A 23,721-nucleotide genomic window follows, 5' to 3' on the forward strand; every position below is an offset into this window, starting at 1 on the left:
GCCCCTGTTGGCTGGGCCATGTGTTCCCCTATCCCCCATAGTCCCCACCACTCCCTATTGCTCCACACCAGTACCTGTCACCCATCTATGTTATCTACCTGGCACCTATAGGTATTGGGTTTCAAGGCTCTGGTCTGGTGGGGAAGAAGCATTAGAATGGATTGTCCTTTTAGGTGATCTGCGTGAGGCTGGTGCTGTGCATTTTCCCCAACTTATCAATGAAGAAACTAAGATTTAGGGAGGTTAAGTGAATTGCTCAAGGTCATAACAGCTAGGCTGGATTAGAATCCAAGTCCCTTGACTCCAGGGCCTATACCCATGCCCTACCCTGGCCAGAGTTCTTCGTGGGAAACAGCTCAACTTCAGGAGCAAGAACGTTGTGGCACTGGGGACCTGGTGGGGGAAGTGGTGACAGGGACGGAAGGCCAGATCTCCCCGCGCTCACTCGTCTGTGAGAGAGAACAAAAGCAAGAGAAAGCTGGCTTGGGGACGGCAGTTCGACAGGAGCTCTGACTGGGACGTGGGCCAGGGTTAGACACACGGTCACCAGGACTCCCCTACACCCGGCAGGGCAGAAGCTCAGCCACAGACAACCGTGAGTAGCTTTTTTTATTGTTTTATTTTGGGTTTCTTCCTCATTCCAGAAAACCTGTGTTCTTACCTTACCCCTTCCCTCCAGGGCTGTAGAGGCTGGGTGGGCCTGCCTGGGGCCAGGAGAATGCGTCATGTGAGGACTCCTGAGGTTTCTGAGGACCAGTCACAGGAAGGCTCAGGGCTGGTGCAGTCCTCGCCCTGGGGACAGGACCAGGAATCAGCACTCGGCCGTCATGTCCATGAAGGTCAGGACAGAGGTGGTAACCACCAACACACAGAGAGCCTCCCTGTGCCAGGCACCGCTCTCCGGGCCTTTCATGGTTTGGTTTATTTAATCCTCACAGCTGTCTACAGTAAGTTCTATTATTATTCCCCACTTTACGGACATGGGCTGAGTGACTTACTCAAAGTCACACGGGCCTTAAAGGAGAGCACCTACTTGAACTCAGGCACTCGGGCTCCACAACCCACTCTTTAACCACTAGGCTATCCTGCCTTATAAAGTGCAGGCTTAAATAGCAGCTGGTGGCCTGGAAAGAATCTCAAAAGACGAGGGCTGGAAGAGGCCTTGGAGATCATCTGGTGAGTGCTGGCCTTCATTTTACAGATGGCGAAACTGAGGCACAGAGACACAGCTTGCCCCATTGGGACAGCTCTGCAGAGTAGTGTAGACTAGTCCACACCAGACCCAGGAGGCCAGGGGTCCACTTCTGTGGAGGTCACACACAGTGGAACAGTCGTGTTTTTGAGCGTGCCCTGGGGCCAGTGCCCGGGTGTGCATGCCAGCGCTGCCTGTGGTAACTCTACGGCCTCAGGCAGATCACTCCCACTTTCCCACTCAGCTTCCTCTTCTGAGAAATTTGGGCCCAAGGCCATCGCTCACAGGCTTGTGGGAGGGTTGACGGGATGATGCTGGCACCGGGATGGGTGCCTGCGCTGTGCTCAGCGAATGGCTGTGGTGGAGATTCTGATGATCACCCCAGCTGCCCTTCTGTGGATGGGAGATGAGGATAAAGGAGGCTGCGGGCTGCTTTCCCTAGAATGCATGGTGTGTAGACACCTCAAGGGCACGGAGGCCAGAACCGAGGCAGAGGGGGCGCTGGGGAGAAATTTGGGGAGGCCCTGGGAGGCGGCACCACAACGACCCTGGCCCCAGGTCTGTAACCACCTTGTGGCTCACCTAGAGGTGGCCCCCTAATCTGCCTTGGGCCCCAGCATCAATTTCTACCAATGAAGTGCGTCCTTTACCCTTTAGCCAGCTAAGGCCAGGTTAAGGCCGGCCAAATTGCAGCCCGGCTGAGCTGAGCACCGCCCTCCAGCGCCAGTCTCTTCTCTTCCCTCCTCATCTTGTTGCACCTATTAATCTTACCACATGCTCTCAGATGTGCACAGAATGTTCTTTTATTCATTTTTATTAAAGCACATTCAATAAGACTCTGAGCCCTCATCCTACTAGGCTGATCAGAAATGGAATCTCAGTGTGTTGAGCTTCCCTTGCCCCCACCCCCACTTTCCAGCATCGCACATCTGACTCCTAGGGTCACATACAGAGCACAGTGAGGGAGGCCCCTGGCTTTCACGCCCCACTGGCTCCTCCTGTGATGGATGCTCATTATCCAAAGGAGCTTGATCCCTGAAGTCCAGCCCTGTCCACTTCCCTGGCATGCCTGGAGTCCGGATTCCTTGCCAAGACTCGAATCCACTGTGCCTCAGGTTCAACCTCCAGGGTTGCGCCACCCAGTGACATCCCCCAGAGGTCCCACCATCTCCCCAAGGCACTTCCAGGAAGTAGAGCCCAAGTCCCCAACACTCAAGGGACCCATGACCTTTGGTCTCTTCCCTGTGTGGGGCCATCTCTCCTCTCCCCTTGGCTTTGCATCACAGATGCGGGCTCTTCTCTCTCCACCCACCTGGGACACCACCTCAACATTCTCACTGAGCTCAGGTTCTCACAAAGGACTAAAGGAAGTCACAAAGGAAGAAGGGCTGTCTTCAAATAGCTTCTGCTTTCTACCCCACCTCTGCAAAAAGTCCCTGAGCCAGCAGACACCAAGGGCGCTCTTTAAAGGGAGACAGACAGCCCTTATCTTACAGAGAAGGAAAACTAAGGCTCTAAGGCAATGACGACTCACTCAGGGTCACAGGGCGAGGAATAGGGGAGCCAGTGTGGAGTCCTGCCCTGTGGGCTCAGAAGCCTGTGCTGTCAATCACTGGGTCCTGTGGAAGACCCAAGTCTCCCTCACAAATATCAGGTGACCTTGGGTGAGTCACATCACCTTTCCAAAGCTCAGTTTCTTCAACTCTAAAAATAAAGCTATGATAGCATTATTGACCTGCCTCAAAGGAGTGCTCGTTTATTTTCTTAAGTTCACATTTATTGAGCATTCACTACACACTAGAACTCTGCTAGCACCGTGACCTTACCTCGTTCAATCCTCACAACAGCCTGTGGGAGAAATGCTGTCACCACCCACATTTGAGAGGTGAGAAACCGAAGCTCACACAAACTTAAGACCTTACCCAAGGTCACACAGCTGGTGGTACGTGACAAAGCCAAGGCTCAAACCCATGTCCGCCTGAAGCCAGAACCGTGCTCTACTGTGATGAGAATGAAATAGGAGAACTGGTGTGGAAAGTGCCTCGGAAGCGCTAAGGCAACGCAGGCTCACGGACAGTCAGCCTTCTTCCAGCAGAGCTCAGAAAGGATAGAACTGCTCCCTCTTCCCTCCATCTCCTGCGGAGAGAAAGGGTCCACAGAGCATGGGTGTGTCCTGCGCCCACCCCCATGCAGTGAAGACCCCAAATGCCAAGGAAAGAAAATGACAGACAAGATCAGTGGGGTAGATGAGATGGGGAGGAGCCCCCCAGTGTCATTAGAGCCAGGCATGGAAGTGAAGGCTGCTGGGATCCCAGCCAAATGAGGAGCATGCTGGTGAGACCCTGGGGCAGAAGTGACTACATAGGTTGGGGTGGGTGTCCCGTGGGATTTGCTGCTTCTCCTCTCCTCTCCCACCTGCTCCCACCCCTAGAGAGGAGGCCCCCGATCTTCTGCTCACACAGTGAGTCAGAGGCAGCCCCTTCCACCCAACCCCCCGCCGCTGTCCTCTCCCTGGGGACTGGTGCCACCAGAGTTCCTCTTTGAGAATCACACCTGCGTTCACAGTGTTGCTTCTGTCAGAATTCAATGAGTCCATCCTCTGTGTGTCTCCGTGGATCTGTTTGGGTCCTGGGGAATCTTAGGGAGCTGAAAGCAGGGGATGGGAGCCTCCTGAAAACCAGCGGGGAGCGAGATGCTTCATGGTCCTTCTCTAGTCCTGACATGAGGCCCATCTTAATAATACCCACTTGACAGATGAGGCCACCGAGGCTCAGACACAGCAGATAAATGGCAGAGACAAGAGTCAAGCCCAGGTCTGTCTTCCCACTGCTTTTCATCAGCTTTTCCCAACAGGGAGGGAAATGTTCCAGAAGGTCCATGTTATGAGAAGATCATGGCACATATTTCCATTTTTAAAAAATTAGTGAATAATTATTTTACTATTTAAAAGATATTTTTCTCAGTGTGGGAGCTTCTTAGATAAGTGGAACAATCAAAAGCTGTAGTTAGTGGTGATTAAACACAATGATCTCTTGACTCCTAACCAGGCTCTTTATCCTTTGGCCACTGGGGTAGCTTTGGCTGATATATGGTTTTACATTGGGTTTATTCTTAATCTTATGTTGTTTAATTTATACCCTTAATGAACCAATGATTAAAGACAGGGAGCAAAAGGAACTCCAATGTCGAAAACACAAGGAAATAAGGAGGAGGAAGATGATGACGCCCTTGCAAATTTGCCTCAAGATTCATAAATTGCATTTATCTGATCAAATTCCTTATATAGCTTATCAGGGAAATTCTTGTATTTTATGAAATTTCAAAGACCGCTAAAAAGAGAAAATAATATGTACTCTTTCTTCTCCCGTGTGGGGCATAAGGGTGATCTACACCTGCAAGATATATGCAGAGAGGTGCTTGCAAACAGGGACCTGAGATCTATTTTATCTTGCCATATAACAAACATAAAATTCTTTTAAAAAGATACAAATCAGCTTTTTAAGCATCAAATGCAGGAATTCAGACCCTCAGGTCGTGAAAATGATTTCTGTCCTCTTGTTACATACACTTCAGTCCATTTTAATGTCCATTTGGTCCTCCAATAAAAATTACTTTAAAATTTGTTTAGCAACCACACGTTTTCTTCTGTCATGATTTTAAAGTCAATCAAGTACATATGCCACTTACAAAGTAGGGAAAAGTCAAAATTTTTCATGTATCATGCATATAATTTAAATCATTTAAAATAAATGTTAGGGAAAAATCTTGAAAGAATGCATTTATTGAAAATAGTACATTTGACTTAAAATCACTTTCTTTTTCATGGACCATAGAAAATTATGAAATGGCTCAAATAATACCCGTTAGGGTTTGTAACATTATGTATTACTATGAACACTTCCTGAGTTAGAAGAGACTGGAGACATTCTAATGCAAAGCCCTCATTCTATTTTATTTTACTGTTCGATAAACATAAGAGCTAATGTTTATTGAGGATTTATTAAGTGCCAGCCAGGCCCAGGGCTATGCATTTCTACATGCCACTCGACCCATTTACTCCTCACAACAGACCTTAGTGGAGATACTTTCATTATCCCCATTTTACAGATGAGCACACTGAGGCTCAGAGAGGTGAGGTTATTCGCCCAAAAGACCACAGAGTTAATAAGGGCCAGAACTTACCACTGTGACTCAGGGCTGCCTCCTAAACCTCTGTCTACATATTTCCTTCTTAGTCTCTGTAGATCCTCACCTGTTAATGACATGTCTTCACAGAAGCAGGAGATAGAAATCCAGGTCCCCTTGCAGGTTAGTGTGATGAAAGACTCAGTACTGCTGGGTCTGATTCCAAATCCCAGGCCAGAAATGGTAACATGCTTTCCTCTCCATGGCCCCAGAGAGCAAAAACCAAACAGATCCCCAAATGCACATTAATACATTCTATTATAAATGGGTAGGCAGAGTGTGCCCGAGGATCAGCTCCCCGGATGTCTGGCCCATCTCTGGCCTCTCTTCATCTCTCCGTGGCCTGAGTGCGCACACCAGATTTAATTTCTCATCGGCCTCTGTCCTGCTGTCCCCGTGACCCTCTGGCCACTTTGTCACCACTCACAGATCTTAGTGGCCTGAAGCCCCATGAGTCAGCCTCTTTGCTGGTGCCAGCTTCCTCAATTATAAAATGGGAGTGACACCAGTCCCCTCATTGGCTTGTCGTGTAGAATATAAGAGTTAATGTGTAAAGTGCATAAAATGGTGTCTGCTGCACAGTATACAGTAAGCGCTCATTCATTGTTACTTGCAATTATTGTCATGATCACCAGTGTGTTCCAAGTGCTGAGCCTGCTGGGTCCTCCGCATCACTACCCCACCACTCCTGCCTCTGCTAGGGGAACCAGCCTGAATGGGAACCAGCCTGAACTGTAACTCCCACCCTCACTGCTATAACCCTAGAAACAACCAGAATCAAAGTTAAGGCAGGGACTCCACCCTCTGGGGTCGGCCCAGGAGGAAGAAGTACATGGGTTCCAGGAGGGAAACCGCAGGTAAATCAGAACACCCCCATGAGGTTAACCCTTTCCCACTCTCTGCTGTATAGAGAAGCCACCGTCAAAAGTCCTCGCCATCATTCAAAGGCCTCTCTGTCCCCTTGGTTATAATGCTTTGCTTTGTGTGAAGTGTTCTTTCCCTACAGAGAGCACTTTATGGGCAAAAGGGGTGACCAACCACTTTCAGGTATAATTTTAACAAGGATCCCCAAATCTACCCACTCCCCAGCGACATGCACACTTCTCAATGGCTGGTGACCAAGCTCTCACCAGTAGCAAGCTGCCTCCAGGGTAAGGGAGAGCTGTACACTGTTATCAGTCATTTACATTTTCATATGACGGAGTTTCCAAGATTTTCTGTAGCAGGTTTTCTTTGAAAGAGGGATGTAGGCCTTTCAGTTCCTATTATGAAGATGAAGATACAGGGCAGAGAATCAGAGTGACACGTCACAGGGGAGCTCCCTGTAGGGGCAGAACTAAGACACACGTCTTCAGACAGCATGTCAAGGTGCCCATCTTGAGACCCTGAACCCAGGGATCTGGTGAAGCAGGAAACAGGGAACCTCACACTACTTGCAGTTTTTCAGGAGGCCCCCCAGAAAGGATAGAGGTCCCAGGAGAAAGCCACAGCAGCTGGCTGAGCAACCAGGAGCAGGAAGTATGATGATGACGGGCCTGGGCCTGGGTTCAGATTAGACTCTTACTTTTTGTACGACGTTGGGCAAGTCACTTCATCTCTGTGTGCTTCTGTCTCCTCGTCTGTAAAACAGAGACAATGATAATAGTACCACCTTCCCTGGCTTATTGTGAGGATGAACTGAGATTACACGCAGAGCCCAGTGCTTGCACACAGCAAACCATTGTTGTTAAGGTAGAGTGGCCCCACGATCCCACGCTCGCCCATATACCGACAGCGGGTCCTCTTGCCACAGATCCTTTGGAGGCACTTTTGAAATGTTAAGCCAGGCATGCCTTTCTTGCTGATGTATATTCCATCAAGCCATCTTTTCCCCCATAAATAGATCAGTTGTGTCCACTTTGAAAATCTTGAAGAAAGTAACCTTCCTTAAGGATTTTCACAAGTGTCGGAGAGAACTCCTTCAGCCAATGCCTTTGACAAGTATGCATTGAGCAGCTGCCATGTGCCAGGCAGTGTTCTAGGACCTGAGACACAGCGGGGGACAAAGCAGACAATGAGCCCCTGCCCTCTGGGAGCTGACATGCTGGTGCCCTGGCAGCTAATGGGGGTGCTGGATGCCCTGGTGGGAGAAAATGGTCCAAGGAGGAGAGGACGAAAAGGAGAGGCAGGGAAGAGACTATTCCCACAGTGTGAGAAAGACCCCCTGCCCCTCCATCTAGGCGGCCTGTCTTCTAGGGACAAGCTGTGGCACCGGGTGTAGTATAGCAGCCTGGGTTTGAGTTCTGACTCTGCCACCTACAAGCCGTGTGACCTTGGGCAAATCCATCCAGCTGAACCTCATCTATAAGATGATGAAAATAAGACAGTCTACCTGCAAGGGCAGTTTGGAGGATATGGGAGACAACGCAAATAAAAAGCCTCTTGGAGTGCCTGCCACAAAGGAAGCATGAGGAGAAGGTGACAAATTCATTTTCTTCGTATTCTTTAACCACAATGATATATCACAGTAGGTCAAGAGCAGAAGCAGATATGAGAATCCAGCTGCCAGACAATAAGGAGATTTGCCAAAAAAATTATTTTCATTAAAGATATGTTATTTCTATTAACATGTAATAGGCTTATTAAATATAATTTTAAGTTGTCAGTTTTATTTTCTAATACAGTAGATATTGAAAGATGTAACCTACATCAATAAAAGCTCTTCAGAGCCTGGGTAACTTTTAAGATGGTACAGAGGTGTTGAGACCACAGAGTTTGAGAACTGCTGCGCCAGGCTTTCTCACACCACCTCTTTTGCAACCTGACAGCACCCCCACCCCTGCCCTGCATGGTTAATTGCATAACTTCCAAGTTGGAGGGATCCTTTGAGATCTCATCAAAAACCCCCTCCTGGTGCAGATGGACATGCTGAGCAGGGGACTGTTTTTGCCTGAGGTTACCCGGTTGTCACTTCCACCCAAAACGAACCAGACCAGACTCCTGTCTCCTTGGTCCAGGAGGTGCTGGCTGCTTTACCCAGCCTGGTTAATAATGGATCTGGCTGTCAGTTTCCTGTTCTTTTCTCAGTTTCCTGTTCACTCCAAAAATCCTGAATGGAAACAGGATCTTCTCCCTCTGCTCTCCTAACACTGTCCCATCCCTCTCTCCTGCCTGTCACCTCCCTCCTGGACCCCACTCCAGCCCCAGGGCATGATGAAAATGACGCTGTCACTCTCATTCATTGCCAACTAGAAAAGAACTTGGGAAAGTGAGGAGGAAGCTAGAATATGTATGCATGTTAGCTATGAGATAGATGATAGCTAGCTAGATAATCTGCCATCAGTTGGTTTACTGTGTGCCTGGCACTGTATTAAGCATGACAGTATCTCGGTTAATCCTCCTGCCTCCCCACCACCAATGAGATAAGTACTATTTGTTATTCACGTTTTACAGATGAGAAAACTGAGGAAAAGAAGTGAGTGACTTTATCTAAGGGCACAAAGCTAATGTCTGAGCCAGGACTGGAACTCAGGCCTGTCTGACTCTAAAGACCAACAGCCTGACTGGCAAATCCTTGGAGGTAAGGAGGTCAAGACTCCACCAGGTTGGTGGGGACAGGACTAAAGTCTAGGCCAGTTGATGTTAGCAGTGGAGGCATTACTGAGCAAAATTGGTCAGAAGAGGGAAAAGCCAAAAAGAGAGAGAAAAGAAATGTGATTTGCCTCTGGGACTAAAGACAAAAGATTGCCTGTGTCCATTGTCAGGGCCCCTCATCCTGGGCAAGGTCGTGCATTGGATCCTGTCCTTTTACCAACCTGACTTTGTCATAACACAAGGGCTCAAGGTCTGCCACTTGCTGTGGAATTTGGGGCACGTGACTTACCCTCTCTGAATTTGTTTACTTGAGAAATGCTACCTACCTCAGATGTTAGCCCTGAGCCTTTCCCCACTATGCAAACTTCAAGTATGATATGAATGTGGGCACAATTAGTCCATTCTCTAAAAGAGAAGTTGCTGGAGGATAAGGTAGTTGAAAAGAGGAAGAAGATATTTGAAAAGACGCAACAAAACTGTCCTGTAGGCAGATTTGAGATCAGTCAGTTAATATACCAAGTGTTTGGAGGATGTAAAGAATGTAAAGCAAGAAGATGGGACCCTGAGTCTTCAGAGGAATGAACAAGAGCACAGGTTCCCAATGCCCCCAGCAAGGTTCGTCATAACTCCGGGCTCCAATTTCCTCACCTATAATATATGGAAAATAATAATAATACCAGCCTGCAGGGTTGTTTAGAGGTTTAAATGAGATAATGTGTAGAGAGTGGTAGTGCAGTGCCACACACTCACCATCATTATCCTCCAAACTTCTTTTCAAATGGCAGTACTGGGGCGAGAGAGAGTAAGTGACTTCTCCATAGAGCTAACTGGTGCCAGAGCCAGGCTCAAACCCTGAGTATCTGACTCCTAACTGGGGACCCTTTTCTTTCTGCCACATCACACACATTCTCTTTAGTTCAATCAAGCAACCAAGCTACTCCTCAGTTGTTTTAACTAATTGTTTAATTTGCACGTCAAGAATGCAGCTATTAGTTTCCCCTGTCACAGAGAAGAAACTAAGGCTCAGAGAGTTTGACTAACTTGCCCCAAAGTCACACAGCCCACCCGTGGCAGAGCTGGGATTTGAACCCAGCAATGTTTCATTCCAAAGCCTTGACACTTAATCTTCGCTACAGTGGAAAGAGGCCTCAGGCACCATTTAGCTCAATTCTTCCTGGGAGGGAGGCTGGAGATGATACAGACAGATGAGGAAGGGAGGTCCAGGGAGAATGAGTGTCCAGAGAGCAGGTGGTGACCCCTCAGACCCCTGGGTGGGGGTGATGAATGGTGATGAGTGGACAGTCGACTTGGGATGGAATCCTGCAGCCCCAGAGGACAGACTCAGGGGTCCTGGGTTTCCTTGACAAGCAGTAGACGTTTGAGGAAGAAATTATAGAGGAGACCTTAATGATGATCCTTTGCCCCAGTTCTGTAAATTATGAATTCTGTCCTAAAGGGACTGGAGGTGGCCTGTGTTATGAATTAGGGCAGTTGAAATAACAGCAAAGCGTTAGAAACCACGAACAGGAGCAATAAATGAATCAGGAACCAACCTTGAATGACCTGGACCTGCTGGCCTGCATTGCGTTTAGCTCTGAGCTTCCTGGCAGCTGAGGGGAAAAGAAACAAAAGTCTGTCTGAAGAAGCCTGCTTTTCTCCTAATAGACATTTGTTTCTTCATTCATTCATCCATTCAATAAGTCGATTTTTAAATATTTAAGTGCCTACTTTGTGCCAGGCCCTGTGCTCAAGTGCTGGCCATCTCAGGAGAAATGTAGTAAAGAAATCGGTGTGGGAAACAACCCCTTCACCAGCCCTTTGCATCTCTCCCCAGGACAGTTTTTATATTTTGCCTCGCATCAATAAACTTCTCCTGCGACTTATATCACCGGAGAGATTTTAAGTTACTTCCCCCACGTCCTGTCCCACCTCCCCTGCCAAATCCATTTTAAGAATGACTATCCTGGGGCCGGCCCCGTGGCTTAGCAGTTAAGTGTGTGCGCTCCACCACTGGCGGCCTGGGTTCGGATCCCGGGCGTGCACTGACACACCGCTTCTCCCGCCATGCTGAGGCCACGTCCCACATACAGCAACTAGAAGGATGTGCAACTATGACATGCAACTATCTACTGGGGCTTTGGGGAAAAAAAGGAGGAGGATTGGCAATAGATGTTAGCTCAGAGCCGGTCTTCCTCAGCAAAAAGAGGAGGATTAGCATGGATGTTAGCTCAGGGCTGATCTTCCTCAGGAAAAAAAAAAAAAAAAAGAATGACTATCCTGGTGGTCTGTTTACAAGGTCAGCTGCCAATGTTCTAGTTCACTTTCTGTTTAGACCTGCTGCTTGAGGTTCCCGCCTTTTTCTGAAAGTCTGGTTCCCTGGGTAAGAGTACTATGGTGAGAAGCTCATGGTGAAGCTTAGGGTGAATGAGGACTGGGACCCATGGGCAATGTCTGCCAGGGTTTGGGAATGGGGAGTGGTGGCTCAAGGGCCATCTAACTGCTCGCTTATCTGGGCTGAGTTCCACGTCCATACGGGCTGCTTAGCTTAGCTCAGCCTCCTCATGAAAAGATCTCCAAGAATCTACCCTGGGCTTTTTTTGGAGTGAGAGGGAGTAGAACACAAAGATGTCTCCACTCCCTGACCCAGATTCTATTCTCAAGATTAGAAGCTCACAGTGTAGGAAGCAAGATGAGGAATGGACACAGATAATAGAAGCTAGATGGTGATCCATGCAGTACACTCAATGAGTTTCTCCACCTGGCAGGGTAAGAGGAAACCAGAGAACATTTCCTGGAGGAGGTGGCTTTTGATATAGGTCCTGAAAAAAATAGATAAGATTTGAGCAAAGGAACATAGCTGACAGCCCAAAAATCCAAAACTTCCTTGCAACTGCAATCAAATGCTACCAAGCACGGAGGGGGGCTAGGAGAAGAAATGTGGAAGGAAGGCCCCATGACACGCTTCCCATGGCTGGACATGGCGCCAAGAGCCCCGCCTTCTGAGAAGCAGATCAAGAGGGTCATCTTTGTCTGTTACTGATGGATCATTCCTGCAGATCAAACAGGTTTTTAAAAATGTGATGGTTTGGCCTTCATGGTGGAAAGTGTCAGCTGAGAATGGGTGGAGATATTTCTATCTGCCTCGGCAATCAGAGGAAGTTCAGACAAGGCTCGAGCACAGAATCCTGCAAGAATCCTATAAACTAACTCTGTGGAGTATTTCCTGCCTTCCGTGAGACCCGTACTGTGAGCCAGGCACAGTGCCATGAATTTAGTAAACGTCTATCACTTAATCTGCACAACGATGTGATGAGGGTAGGATTTCTCCCAGTTTACAGATGAATGAAACAGAGGCTCAGAGAGGTGAAGTAACTCGCCCAAGGTCAGACAGTCCATAAGGTACAGAGCTGGATTTGAATCCAGGGAGGTCTGGCTGCAAAGCCTGTGACATTGGGATCCGACACGGCGAGTATACCGGAGGAAACCTAAGAAATCACCCAGTCAATCCACCTACTTTAAAGATAAGAAAAGGAAGACCCAGAGAGGAGAAGAGACCTACCCACAGTCACTCAGTAGCAGAACAGGGGCTGGATCCCAGGCCTCCCCACTTCCCATCGGAGATCAAAATGATGGCTCTTGGCCTCCAATCTCAGCTTCTCACTGCGGGTGTGGTCGCCACAGCAAAGGGTCATGCTCCTTTTCACCTGACATGTGGTCCCCGGTGCCTTCAGTCTTTAAACACAGCAGGAACGGTGGGGCCACCTGTGACCGTGGCATCCTTTCACTTCGCACTTTCACTTCGGGTCAGAAAAAACCCCAGGCCCACGTTTTCCTGAGCAGTGTCCCCGGCCCTCACGGTTCCCTTCCCAGACACTCAGCACGAGTCAGGGCTCCAGGCTGCAGGCCCCGGACAGCCACTGCAGCATGGACGTGCTCTCTGGGGAAAGAGGGTCAGGTCGTTTTGGGCTTTGGCATTTTTCTTAGGTTGGGAGAGCACTTGTTGGTTCTCTTTTAATCTTAGATTCATACGGCGTCAGGTCATAACATGTTTCTGCATGCTTCAGTAGTTCTTAATACTTGGGACTCCACTGACACTGATAAAAATATGAACCCTTTCCCCTAGCAACGCACAGACATAAAGTCTTACACGCACTTGCAAAAGATTGATACCCCGTCACAACCTATCCATGGACCCAGTTAAAAAGCCATGGTGGGGCTCATCAACAGATTTGGTTTTCCCAAGAACGGGACAGATATTGTCATTGTCATTTCACACATGAGAAAAGGGGCTCAGAAAGTTGAAGGGACTTGCCCAAAGTCACATGACAAGCGATGGCAGATGTGGAACTGGACACCCGTGCCGCACAGCAAACACTGAGTCTCTCTCTGTGCTGGGCATTCGGACAAGTCTTTGCCTGAAGTCAGACCCTATGACTCCAAGAGGGATTTCTACCCACCCAGAGGGAAGGCAGACAGGGAGCTGGGTTTCCTGTTGCTCTGTGCATCCTGTTGTCATTGGATGTTGTCTTGTGAGGACCTCCATCCAAATGCCTGCATTTCCTGCTCTTACTTAATTTGGACAATAACCACAAGTTGGTGGCCATGCCAGGCCTGGGTGAAGCACAAATGCTGGCCGCCATCACCCCTGGCATCCCTCTTCTAGGCTGGACTCTGCATGGGGTAAGCCATTCTCTGATGGGAAGGGACGGTTTTCTAAGGGAAATATGGGAAAAGAGTGTGTGTGTGTGTGTGGAGTGGGCAGCAGGGAGGAAGCTTCCAGAAGCGGCAGGGTGGGGATGTGGGAGCTGAGAAAGACTTGCACTGTCACTCATTCATGACCAGGCTGACAACTCGGCTGGCACCATTTCCTGTCTCAGCTCAGGTGTGACCTCGGCAGCATTCAGCAAAGGGTGTCTGTCTCAAGAAAACACTGCTTTTCAGCTTCTCTAGGGAGGGTCATCTCGATGCTTACAGCACAAGAGTTTTGTCTTGTGATCTGGGGGATGTGAAATCTAGTTCCAGCTCTGCTGCTGATTCGTTGGGTGACCTTAGGAAATTACATCCCCACCCTTGGATTGGTTTCTCAATGGTAAAGTGATGGAGTTGGGTTAGATGAGAGGTTTTCAATCTGTTCATCGGAGCCTGAGGGCTCCACAGAGGAACCTGGGCTGCCTTGAAGAGAGGACATAGGTGACATGAACTCAGATTTTACCTGATTTATGAATAGGGGTTCCATCGATTGTAAAAACCATTCTGCTCTCTTAGAAATTTAAAAGACACTGGATTATAATAAGGGCTGCCATTTATTGAGCTCTTATCATGTGCCAGGCATACTATTCTTTTTTTTTTTTTTGCTGAGGAAGATTGTCACTGAGCTAACATCTGTGCCAATCTGCCTCTATTTTGTATGTGGGACACTGCCACAGCATGGCTTGATGCGTGGTGTGTGGGTCCACGCCTGGGATCCGAACCCGCAAACCACGGGCCACCAAAGCAGAGCGTGTGAACCTAACCATTAGGCCACGAAGCCAGCCCCGGGGCATATTATTCTTAACAACCTCATGGAGAAGGTGAATTATCCCCATTTGAAGATGCTCCTAATAATAATAATAATAATAATAACAATTAGCACTTCCAGGTATTATATTAATTTACTTAAATCCTCACAAAAACCCATTTTACAGATGAGAAATAAGAAAACCGAGGCATTAAGTAGCTTGAACAAGGCCACCGACTGGGATTTGAACCTACACAATGTGCTCCCCTCCCCCTCACACTCTTACTTGGGGTCCACTCCACTCCATTTGAGACAGCCCCCTTCCATCCAGATGGGTTTTGTTCATTCAGTAGTTTTTGAGCACCTACCAGGTAGCAGGCATTGTGCAAAGCACTGAAGACCCACAAATAATGAAGGCTCAGTCCCTGCCTTGACAAGTTTTGTGGGCTCCGCCAAGTGGTTTAACACCTCTGAGCCTCCATTATCTGTGAAATAATGATAACCATAATTCTTATACCAGAATTGTGTGGATTACCTTAGATTGTGGCTGTGAAAAATATTTTGTGGAATTTAAATTCCATACAAATGCTGGTTAGTGCAGTCATTAGCCCTGTTGGAGAAAAGACTAACGCAGAACCGGTTCCAACATGTGCACAGGAAGGCTGGGAGCTTTGTGTGTGACCGGGGTATGGGGGAAGGGTTCACTGGGTGAAAGATGAATCCAGAAGGAAGATGAAGAAAGAAAGTGAGCCAGAGAAAGAAGCCCTGGGGCAAAGGTGTGGGGAAAGGTGCAAGAAAGCAGAACTATTTGGGAAACCGTGAGGCATCCAGCTGAGCCAGACTGGGGCTGCCTGCGGGGGCTGCTGAGGGATATGTCCTGACCTGGCTGTCAACAGGCAGCACAGTGCGCTGGGGTGAGCTGGCGCTGTCCCATAGAGATATAACACGAGCCACATGTTGTTTAAAATTTTCTAGTAATCACATTTAACAAAACTGAAAGAAATAGGAGAAATAAGTGTTTATTTAGCCCAATATATCCAAAATATTACCATTTCAACTTGTAATCAATATAAAAAATTATTAATAAGATAGTTTATATTCTCTTTTCCATTCTATCTTTGAAATCTGATATGTATTTTATACTTAAGTCACATCTCCATTCAGACTAGCCACATTCACAGAGCAGGTGTAGACAGAGCTGGAGTTGAATCCCAGTTCCCATACTTAAATGGCTAGGTCATCTTGGGCCAGTTCCAAATTAAGAATAGCTACCCCCAGTGTCAAGCTCTCTTCTAAATGTATTTTGCATATTAGTTCACTTAATCCTCATAACATGAATTATCTAGAAAGTAAATTATCCCCATTTTACAGATAAAGAAACTGAGTCCAGGGAGCCCAGAGAGCTTATCATTCCCAAGCCTTCTTCCTCTATAACATGAACATAAGCACGCCTATCCTGGAGGTCATTGTGGGGCAAGATTTGAAAATGCTGTGAAAGCATCTTACCCAGACACACCAAGAAGCCACTGCTCAGGAAGCCACAGACCTCTCTTGCCCCAGCTCACACTCCCTGTGAACCTCCAGCAGGGCCAGAAGTAGGGTAAGGAGAGTGAGGCACTCACCGTGGGTGCAAAATTTAAATGGGTACCAAGAAATTACAGTAAATTCTGTTTTGAGTGTAAATAAAATATTTAAACTTTATAAAATAATGTGAATTTTAATATACCTGGTTTTCAATTTTTCAATAGTAACTACTTTAGTGTTTTAATGTTTAACGTTTTGAAAAAGGAATAGCCACTAAAGAACACATGGAAATGTGTACATAGAGACATACGTTCTCCTTTTGCCTCCAGCAAGGCCCTGCTTTCTAACCTAGTCCGGAGGAAAATGCTGCCCTCTCTCCTGCTTCTCAAGATGCCACCACCTCCAAGTTCTCCTCTCTTTAGCTGCTTCATAAATCCTCTAAATTCTCATCAGGGATTAGACTTTGGGCTCAACACTGTGTTTTTAAGATTTATCCTTGATGATGCATATAGCTCTAGTTTATTTTTACTGCTTTATTATTTCTTTGTATGGATGTTCTATAATTTATTTCTCCATTTTCTAGCTGATGGACTTTTTTTTTTTTTTTTTTTTTTGCTATTTCAAAAATGCTGAAACGAACATCCTTGTGCATGTCCCCTCGGGCACATGTGTAAGAGTTCCTCGGGAGCACGTTGCCAGCGGTGGAGCTGGAGTGTCCAAGGGCGGTGGCACATCTTCATCTTCACTAGATGTTGCCAGATTGCTCTCCAAAGTGTTTGTCGTGGTGCTGAAAGTTCCCGTCACTCCACACCTTTTCCAACACTCGTGGGGGTTTTTTTGCCAATCTGATGGGAGTGCAACCTGCATTTCTGTGGATGCTGTTGAGGTTCAACATCTTTTCAAAGGATGATTGACCATTTCTCTTTCCTGCCTGATATTTTTCTTATTTGTGGGTTCTCTCCTTTCTTCTTTTTTTTTTTTTTATTTTTATTTATTTTCCCCCAAAGCCCCAGTAGATAGTTGTATGTCGTAGTTGCACATCCTTCTAGTTGCTGTATGTGGGACGCGGCCTCAGCATGGCCGGAAAAGCCGTGCGTCGGTGCGCGCCCGGGATCCGAACCCGGGCCACAAGCAGCAGAGTGCGGGCACTTAACCGCTAAGCCACGGGGCCAGCCCTCTCCTTTCTTTTTAAGTAATCTTGCCTGAGGTTTGTCTCTTGCATTATCTTTTCAAAGAACTAGCTTCCGTGTGTGTCAGTTCTTTCTCTTCCCTATTGCTTCCCCGTGTTGTTAGTTTCTGCTCTTATTACTTCTGTGTTCTGCCTTCTTTGTGTTTCTGCTGCTGTTCCTTTTCTCGTTTCATGAGTTGGATGTTTAGTTCATTAGTCTTTTTTCTTTTCTAATATGAGCACATAGGGCTATAAATTTGCCTTCCGGGACCACTCATCTGCATACCACAAATTTTAATATGTTACAATTCTAAGTATTTTCTAATTTCCTTCATGATTTTTTGACCCAAGAATTATTCAGAAGTGTGCTTTTAAAGTTTCATACCTATGAAGTTTGCTAGTTTGTTTTTAAGTTCTTGATTTCTAAATAAATTTCACTGTGGTCAGAGGATGTGGTTTGTACATTACAGATCATTTTAAATTACATTTACTTTTCACCTAAGACTTAGCCAATTTTGGTAAATGTCCACATTTGTTTGAAAATAATATATATTCTCCAGTGCTGAGTTCCATATATGACTATTAGATTAAGCTGGTTAATTGCATGTTCAAATCTTATACATCCTATTTATTAGTATTTTGTCTGCTTAATCTATCAATTTCTGAGAAAGGAATGTTAAAATCACTCACTATTCAATTTCACTTCAATTCCACAAATACTTATTGAGTACCTATTATGTACCCGATACTATTCTAAGCCCTTGTATCAGTGAACAAAACAGTCAGTTCCTGGGCCTCATGGAGTTTAAATTCTAGTGGAACAAACAGACAATAAACAATAAAACATAATAAATAAGTTACGTAGGGTAAATTATATGTTAGAAGGTGATAAGTGATGCGGAAAAAAAAAATTAAGATGAGGGGGGACCAGAAGAGCTGGAGGGTGGGGTGAGTTACAGTAGTAAATAGGGCAGAAGGGGAGCTGCTATTGAAAAGGTAGAATTTGAGCCAAGACTTGAAAAAGGTGAGAGGCTGAGCCAAGTATATAACGAGGGAAAGAGTATTCAGGCAAAGGGAACAGCCAGTGCAAAGGCCCTGCAGCAGGAGGGAGAACCTATCAGGAAGTCAGCGTGGCTAAAGCTGCCTGACCAAAGGGAGCATGGTAGTAGGGAGGTCAGAGAATTAAGGGGGCCAGAACACATACAGCCTTCTAGGCCATTGTTAAGTACTTTGGCTTTTATGCTGAGTGGAATGGGGGCTGTGTGGGGTTTGGGACAGAGGAATGGCATGATCTGACATATTTTAAAAGTGTCACCCTGGCTTTTGTGTTGAAATTAGACTAAAGCTGAGCCTTGTTAAAAAGCCGGGAGCCCAGTTAGGAAGCTAGTGCAGTATACCAGATTAGAGATGATGGCTGATTTTTAAAAGCCTAAATTAGAGCCAGCCCTGATGGCCTAGATGTTAAAGTTCGATGCTCACTTCTTCGGTGGCCCCGGGCATTCCCCAGTCATGGAACCACACCACCTGTCTGTCAGTAGCCATGCTGTGGTGGCGGCTCACACAGAAGAACTAGAATGACTTACGACTAAGATAAACAACCATGCACTGGGGCTTTAGAGAGGGGGGGTAAAAAGGCCTAATTAGATCAACACCTTTACTCACTTCCTAAATAAAGCTTCAATTCAATTCATGTCTTTCAGCTTGTGTTACTGTCATTTACAATTTAACTTCCACTTTCTTTCTATACCTTCCAAATTAGTCATTATCATTATTATTATTATTGCTTTATACAGGCTTTTTAAAATTTACTCATACATTATTAACTTATTTGTTCACAATTCCTTCTTGCCTTTCTGTTCTTCCCTCTGTGTAGAATTTCCTTCTTCTGATGGCGTATCCTTTAGATGTTCCTTCAGTGAAGGTCTGTTAATGGACAATTCTATTTGTATTTCTTTTTATTTTGAGTGACAGTTTAGCTTTCTTTCCTCTATCTTCTGGCTACTATTGTTCTATTGAGAGATCTGCTTTTAAATTCAGTTATGATACCTTTGCAGATACTGTGTCTTTTCTCTCTGATTGCTTTTAATTTTTTCTCTGTCTTCAGCATTCTGGAGTTTTATTATGATATATGTGGATGTAGAATTAGTTTGTTTTTAAAATTCTGCTTGGAGTTCACTGTGATTTCTGAATCTGAGGAGTCAAGTCCAGGAGAATTCTGGACAGTTCTCCACTATCACCTCTTTGAATATCACCTCCCCAATGCCATCTACCAATTCTATTCTTTCCTTCTAAAACTCCAACTAGATATATTTTAAACCTTTTCATTCAACGCTTTATGTCTCTTAACCTCTCTTTCATATTTCCCATCTCTTTATCTCCTTGCACTACATTTTGAGAAAGTTCTTCAGATCTACCTTCTAGATCAATGCTTTTCAACTAGTCTATTCTGCTCTTTAGCCTACCCTTAAGGGTTTCTTTTTTCAATGACTTTATTTTTCACTTCCAGAAATTGTACTTGATTCTTTTTCAAATCTGCCTAGTCTCTCATTATATACTCACGTTTTCGATTCCTTGTTGTTTAATCATATTAAACATATTTCATAACATATACCCAAGAATTATATGAAGTTCTTGAAAGTCTAATTCTACTGTCTGACATTTCTGCTAACTCTGGTTCATATTTCCTTAAGAATTTTGTAATTTTGCATTGTGAGCTCAAATTCTATGGGCCTTTATATGTGGGAATCTTGTGTGACCTGGAGAGAAAGTATATCTGTAACTGAGCAAGGGCTTACTGCAACCTTGAAGACAATCAATTGCAAGACGAGTCTGTGGTTGAGAAAGGGATTTATTTGATTAGCCAGCAAAATCAGAAGATGGTGGACTCATGTCCCAAAGACCATCTTAAACAAGCACAAATTTTAAGCAGTTATAGGGGGCCAGCCCCGTGGCGTAGCAGTTAAGTGTGCGCACTCTGCTGCTGGAGGTCCAGGTTTGGATCCCGGGTGCACACCGACGCACCACTTGTCAGGCCATGCTGTGGTGGCGTCCCACATAAAGTGGAGGAAGATGGGCACGGATGTTAGCTCAGGGCTGGTCTTCCTCAGCAAAAAGAGGAGGATTGGCATGGATGTTAGCTCAGGGCTGATCTTCCTCACAAAAAAAATAAAGTTAATTAATTAATTAATTAATTTTTAAAAAAGCAGTTATATAGGACTAGTGGGCTATGAAGGAGGGACTCAGGACAGTTGACCATCTGACCTTGGCGACTGGAGGCACCACACCAGCTGTTTCAGTTGTCATCGATGATGGATGCCAGCATAGATGTTCTTCTCTGAGGAAGTCGTCATGTTCCTAAGAAACTCAAAAGAACAAAGTTATCATCTATCACCACAGGGAGGTACATGTGTCAGCCAGGATTATAAAATCCACAGAGTGTGCATATTTTCCCAGAGGGTAGCTATTTATCACCTAGGCTACATGTAAGTTAAAACATACACAGGGTGAGTTGGTGAGAGGTTATTCTAAGTTACAATATGGCTTCTCTCGTGTCAACTTTGCTTTAGGCCTATGTCATATCCCTCTAGAGAGATTTCGAGTTTGCTTTCTAATAATCTCTAATAATATACCATACCATATTTAGGTGCCCTGGTTTTTTTCCCCTCAATATTTGGGAAATATTTATACTAAAAAATGATTCATTATCTGACATTCAAATTTAGCTGGACTCTACATTTTACCTGGCAGCCCTGCCAGTGTGAAGCCCAAGTCTTATCTCCCACGCCTAAATAGTTGTTAAAACTTTAGCATCTTACTTACCAAAACTGGGAAACAAAACACCAATGCAAAAAACCCCTCCACCTTATCACTCTGGGTTCCATTTTTTCATGGTTTTGATTTCCTCTTGGTTCTCACTTGGAGATTTCCCTTACTGTCAAAGGGAAGTGTTCGGATTAGCCTTTTTGAAAACAAAAGGCCAAAAAGCTCGCAGGCCACTTCTGCTTCTTGAATTCCCACATACTTCTCCTAAGGCAACTGGTACAGACCTAGCACTTCACTAGAATAGAGAAAGGGCAAAATATAGGGGAACAAAATATAAATTGCTATTTCAACATACGATCCATCTGCACAGGTAAAGGGTCTGGCTACATTCAGTGATTATGTGAGGTCATTATTGCCCTGATTGAAAAAGACTCATTTCTTCTTCTCGTTGCACTACAGCAAAGGCTTCTTGGCAAGCCCAGCAGAAGCAGAGGGACCCATCCCATGGAGAGATGCTGGGTGATGGAGGCAGCCAATGCCTCCAAGGATGGCTTGGATTTCAACCCCATGAAGGATTACATGATCCTGAGCAGTTCCCAAAAGATAGCTATCGCAGTGCTATGCACCCCTCTGGGCCTGCTAAGCGCCTTGGAGAACCTGGCTGTGCTCTACCTGATCCTGTCCTCCCACCGGCTCCGCAGGAAGCCCTCATACCTGTTCATTGGCAGCTTGGCTGGGGCTGACTTCCTGGCCAGTGTGGTCTTTGCCTGCAACTTTGTAAATTTCCATGTCTTCCATGGCGTGGATTCCAAGGCTGTCTTCCTGCTGAAGATTGGTAGTGTGACCATGACCTTCACAGCCTCTGTAGGCAGCCTGCTGCTGACTGCCATTGACCGCTACCTCTGTCTGCGCTACCCACCTACGTACAAAGCCCTACTCACCCGTGGGAGGGCTCTGCTGACCCTGAGCATCATGTGGGTCATCTCAGCATTGGTCTCCTACCTGCCTCTCATGGGATGGACTTGCTGTCCCAGTCCCTGCTCTGAGCTTTTCCCCCTGATCCCCAATGACTATCTGCTGGGCTGGCTCCTATTCATTGCTGTCCTCTTCTCTGGCATCATCTACACCTATGGGCATGTCCTCTGGAAGGCCCATCAGCATGTAGCCAGCTTGGCTGAGCACCAGGACAGGCACGTGCCAGGAATGGCCCGGATGAGGCTAGATGTGAGGTTGGCCAAGACCCTGGGGGTGGTGCTGGCTGTGCTCTTCATATGCTGGTTCCCAGTACTGGCCCTCATGGTCTACAGCCTGGCCACCACTCTTGACGACCAGGTCAAGAAGGTCTTTGCCTTCTTCTCCTTGCTCTGCCTTGTCAACTCCATGGTCAACCCCATCATCTATGCCCTGCGGAGTGCAGAGATCCGCTCCTCTGCCCACCACCGCCTGGCCCGCTGGAAGAAGTGCCTGAGGGGCCTTGCGTCTGAAGGAAAAGAAGAGGTCCCAAGGTCCTCAGTCACTGAGACAGAGGCTGATGTGAAAATCACCCAGTGGCCAGATTCCAGAGGTCTATACTGCTCTGACTGCTGATAAGGCCTCGTTCGCAGTTTTAAACAAGCCAAGTCAGAATCATTTCACTCCCTGGAGAAGAAAGCGTGGTCTTGACCCTCTCATCTTACTTGAACCTAGGGCCTGGGCACTGACCCCTTTTTGCTGATGATTGTTGGCATTGACCCCTGGAGGGTAGCCTGGCCATGCCTATCTGCACACAGTCTGTTGGACAGGCAAGGTGGGCAGGAGGCAAGAGGCCTGGTCCAGGCTCAGTGCTAGTCAGGTCAGGACAACCTTCCTGACAAGATGCTTAGTGCCTGCATCCTCTAGAGACCACAGAAGCCAGAAGGAGCCTTCAGTCTCAGCCATGCGGGACAGGGAGGAAATCTGAATGAGAAGAAGAATGGATTATTCTCCTGGGATCTCAGGGTATCACATAGGATGGACGGCCAGCCTCTATTCCTGCTTAATCGTTGGGGCCTCCTTGGTTCTGGAGCTATGAAAGTCCCCACCTTCAGGTCACCCTTTCCCATTGAGGACCAAGAACTGTGACATGATGAGGATCAAGGATGTTGATCCATCTCTTTCAGAGGTAACTGACAAGCATCCAGTTCAGAGCATCTTGTTATTAGGGCAATGGCCCTCCCTGGTACCCTGATAATCCCCACTTACAGCCACTGTGACCTCTTAAGTCCCTGGGGAGTACAGAGGAGGCTGGGATTGCTCGAGACACAGAATCTTCAGAGAATTTTATTGACCCTGCTAAGTCCTATTTGGTGGTACCACCGGAAGCAGGCAGCATCCAGTCTAACCCAACGCCAAGAAAAAGGAAGATATTCACAAAGATTTTATAAATCCCCAAATTGTTCCCAGTCATCTCTCAATTCAACCCCTTTGTCTCCTCCACACCCCTATAATGAATAATCAACAGAGTAAGTGAGAGGAGGGGGAAATTCCCTTACTCTGTGCCGGGCCCACAATCCATTATCTCCAGCAAGAATACAGCCCCATGCTTTTGAAGATTCCAGGACACTTATATTTTACATATCAGGGAGGCTGGGCTCCTACTAGAGGGGCTTGAAACAGGCAAGAGAAATTGTTGGTGGCAGGGAGAATTGCAGAGGAATTGTAATGCAATTTTTTGGAGCCATGGATGGAATAAAAGGAAAGATATTGATTAAAAATGTCTTCATTTAATACTTACAAGACAAGGGGCCGGCCCTGTGGCTTGGTGGTTAAGTGCGCGCGCTGCGATGCTGGTGGCCTGGGTTC

At 46.5% G+C, this 23,721-nt stretch overlaps 1 protein-coding gene across 1 annotated transcript; it reads left to right on the top strand.

Moving 5' to 3' along the window:
- The first annotated feature begins 413 nt into the window (after positions 1 to 413).
- CNR2 (cannabinoid receptor 2) lies at positions 414 to 23,619 on the top strand. The gene is made up of 2 exons (XM_014783982.2): positions 414 to 595; positions 21,361 to 23,619. Exon 2 carries the CDS (start codon positions 21,406 to 21,408, stop codon positions 22,486 to 22,488), a length of 1,083 nt encoding a protein of 360 aa, XP_014639468.1. The 5' UTR covers positions 414 to 595; positions 21,361 to 21,405; the 3' UTR covers positions 22,489 to 23,619.
- Positions 23,620 to 23,721: the final 102 nt, after the last annotated feature.

Source organism: Ceratotherium simum, chromosome 22 (assembly GCF_057802395.1).
Source record: "Ceratotherium simum simum isolate JZ-2026a chromosome 22, ASM5780239v1, whole genome shotgun sequence".
NCBI lineage: Eukaryota > Metazoa > Chordata > Mammalia > Perissodactyla > Rhinocerotidae > Ceratotherium > Ceratotherium simum.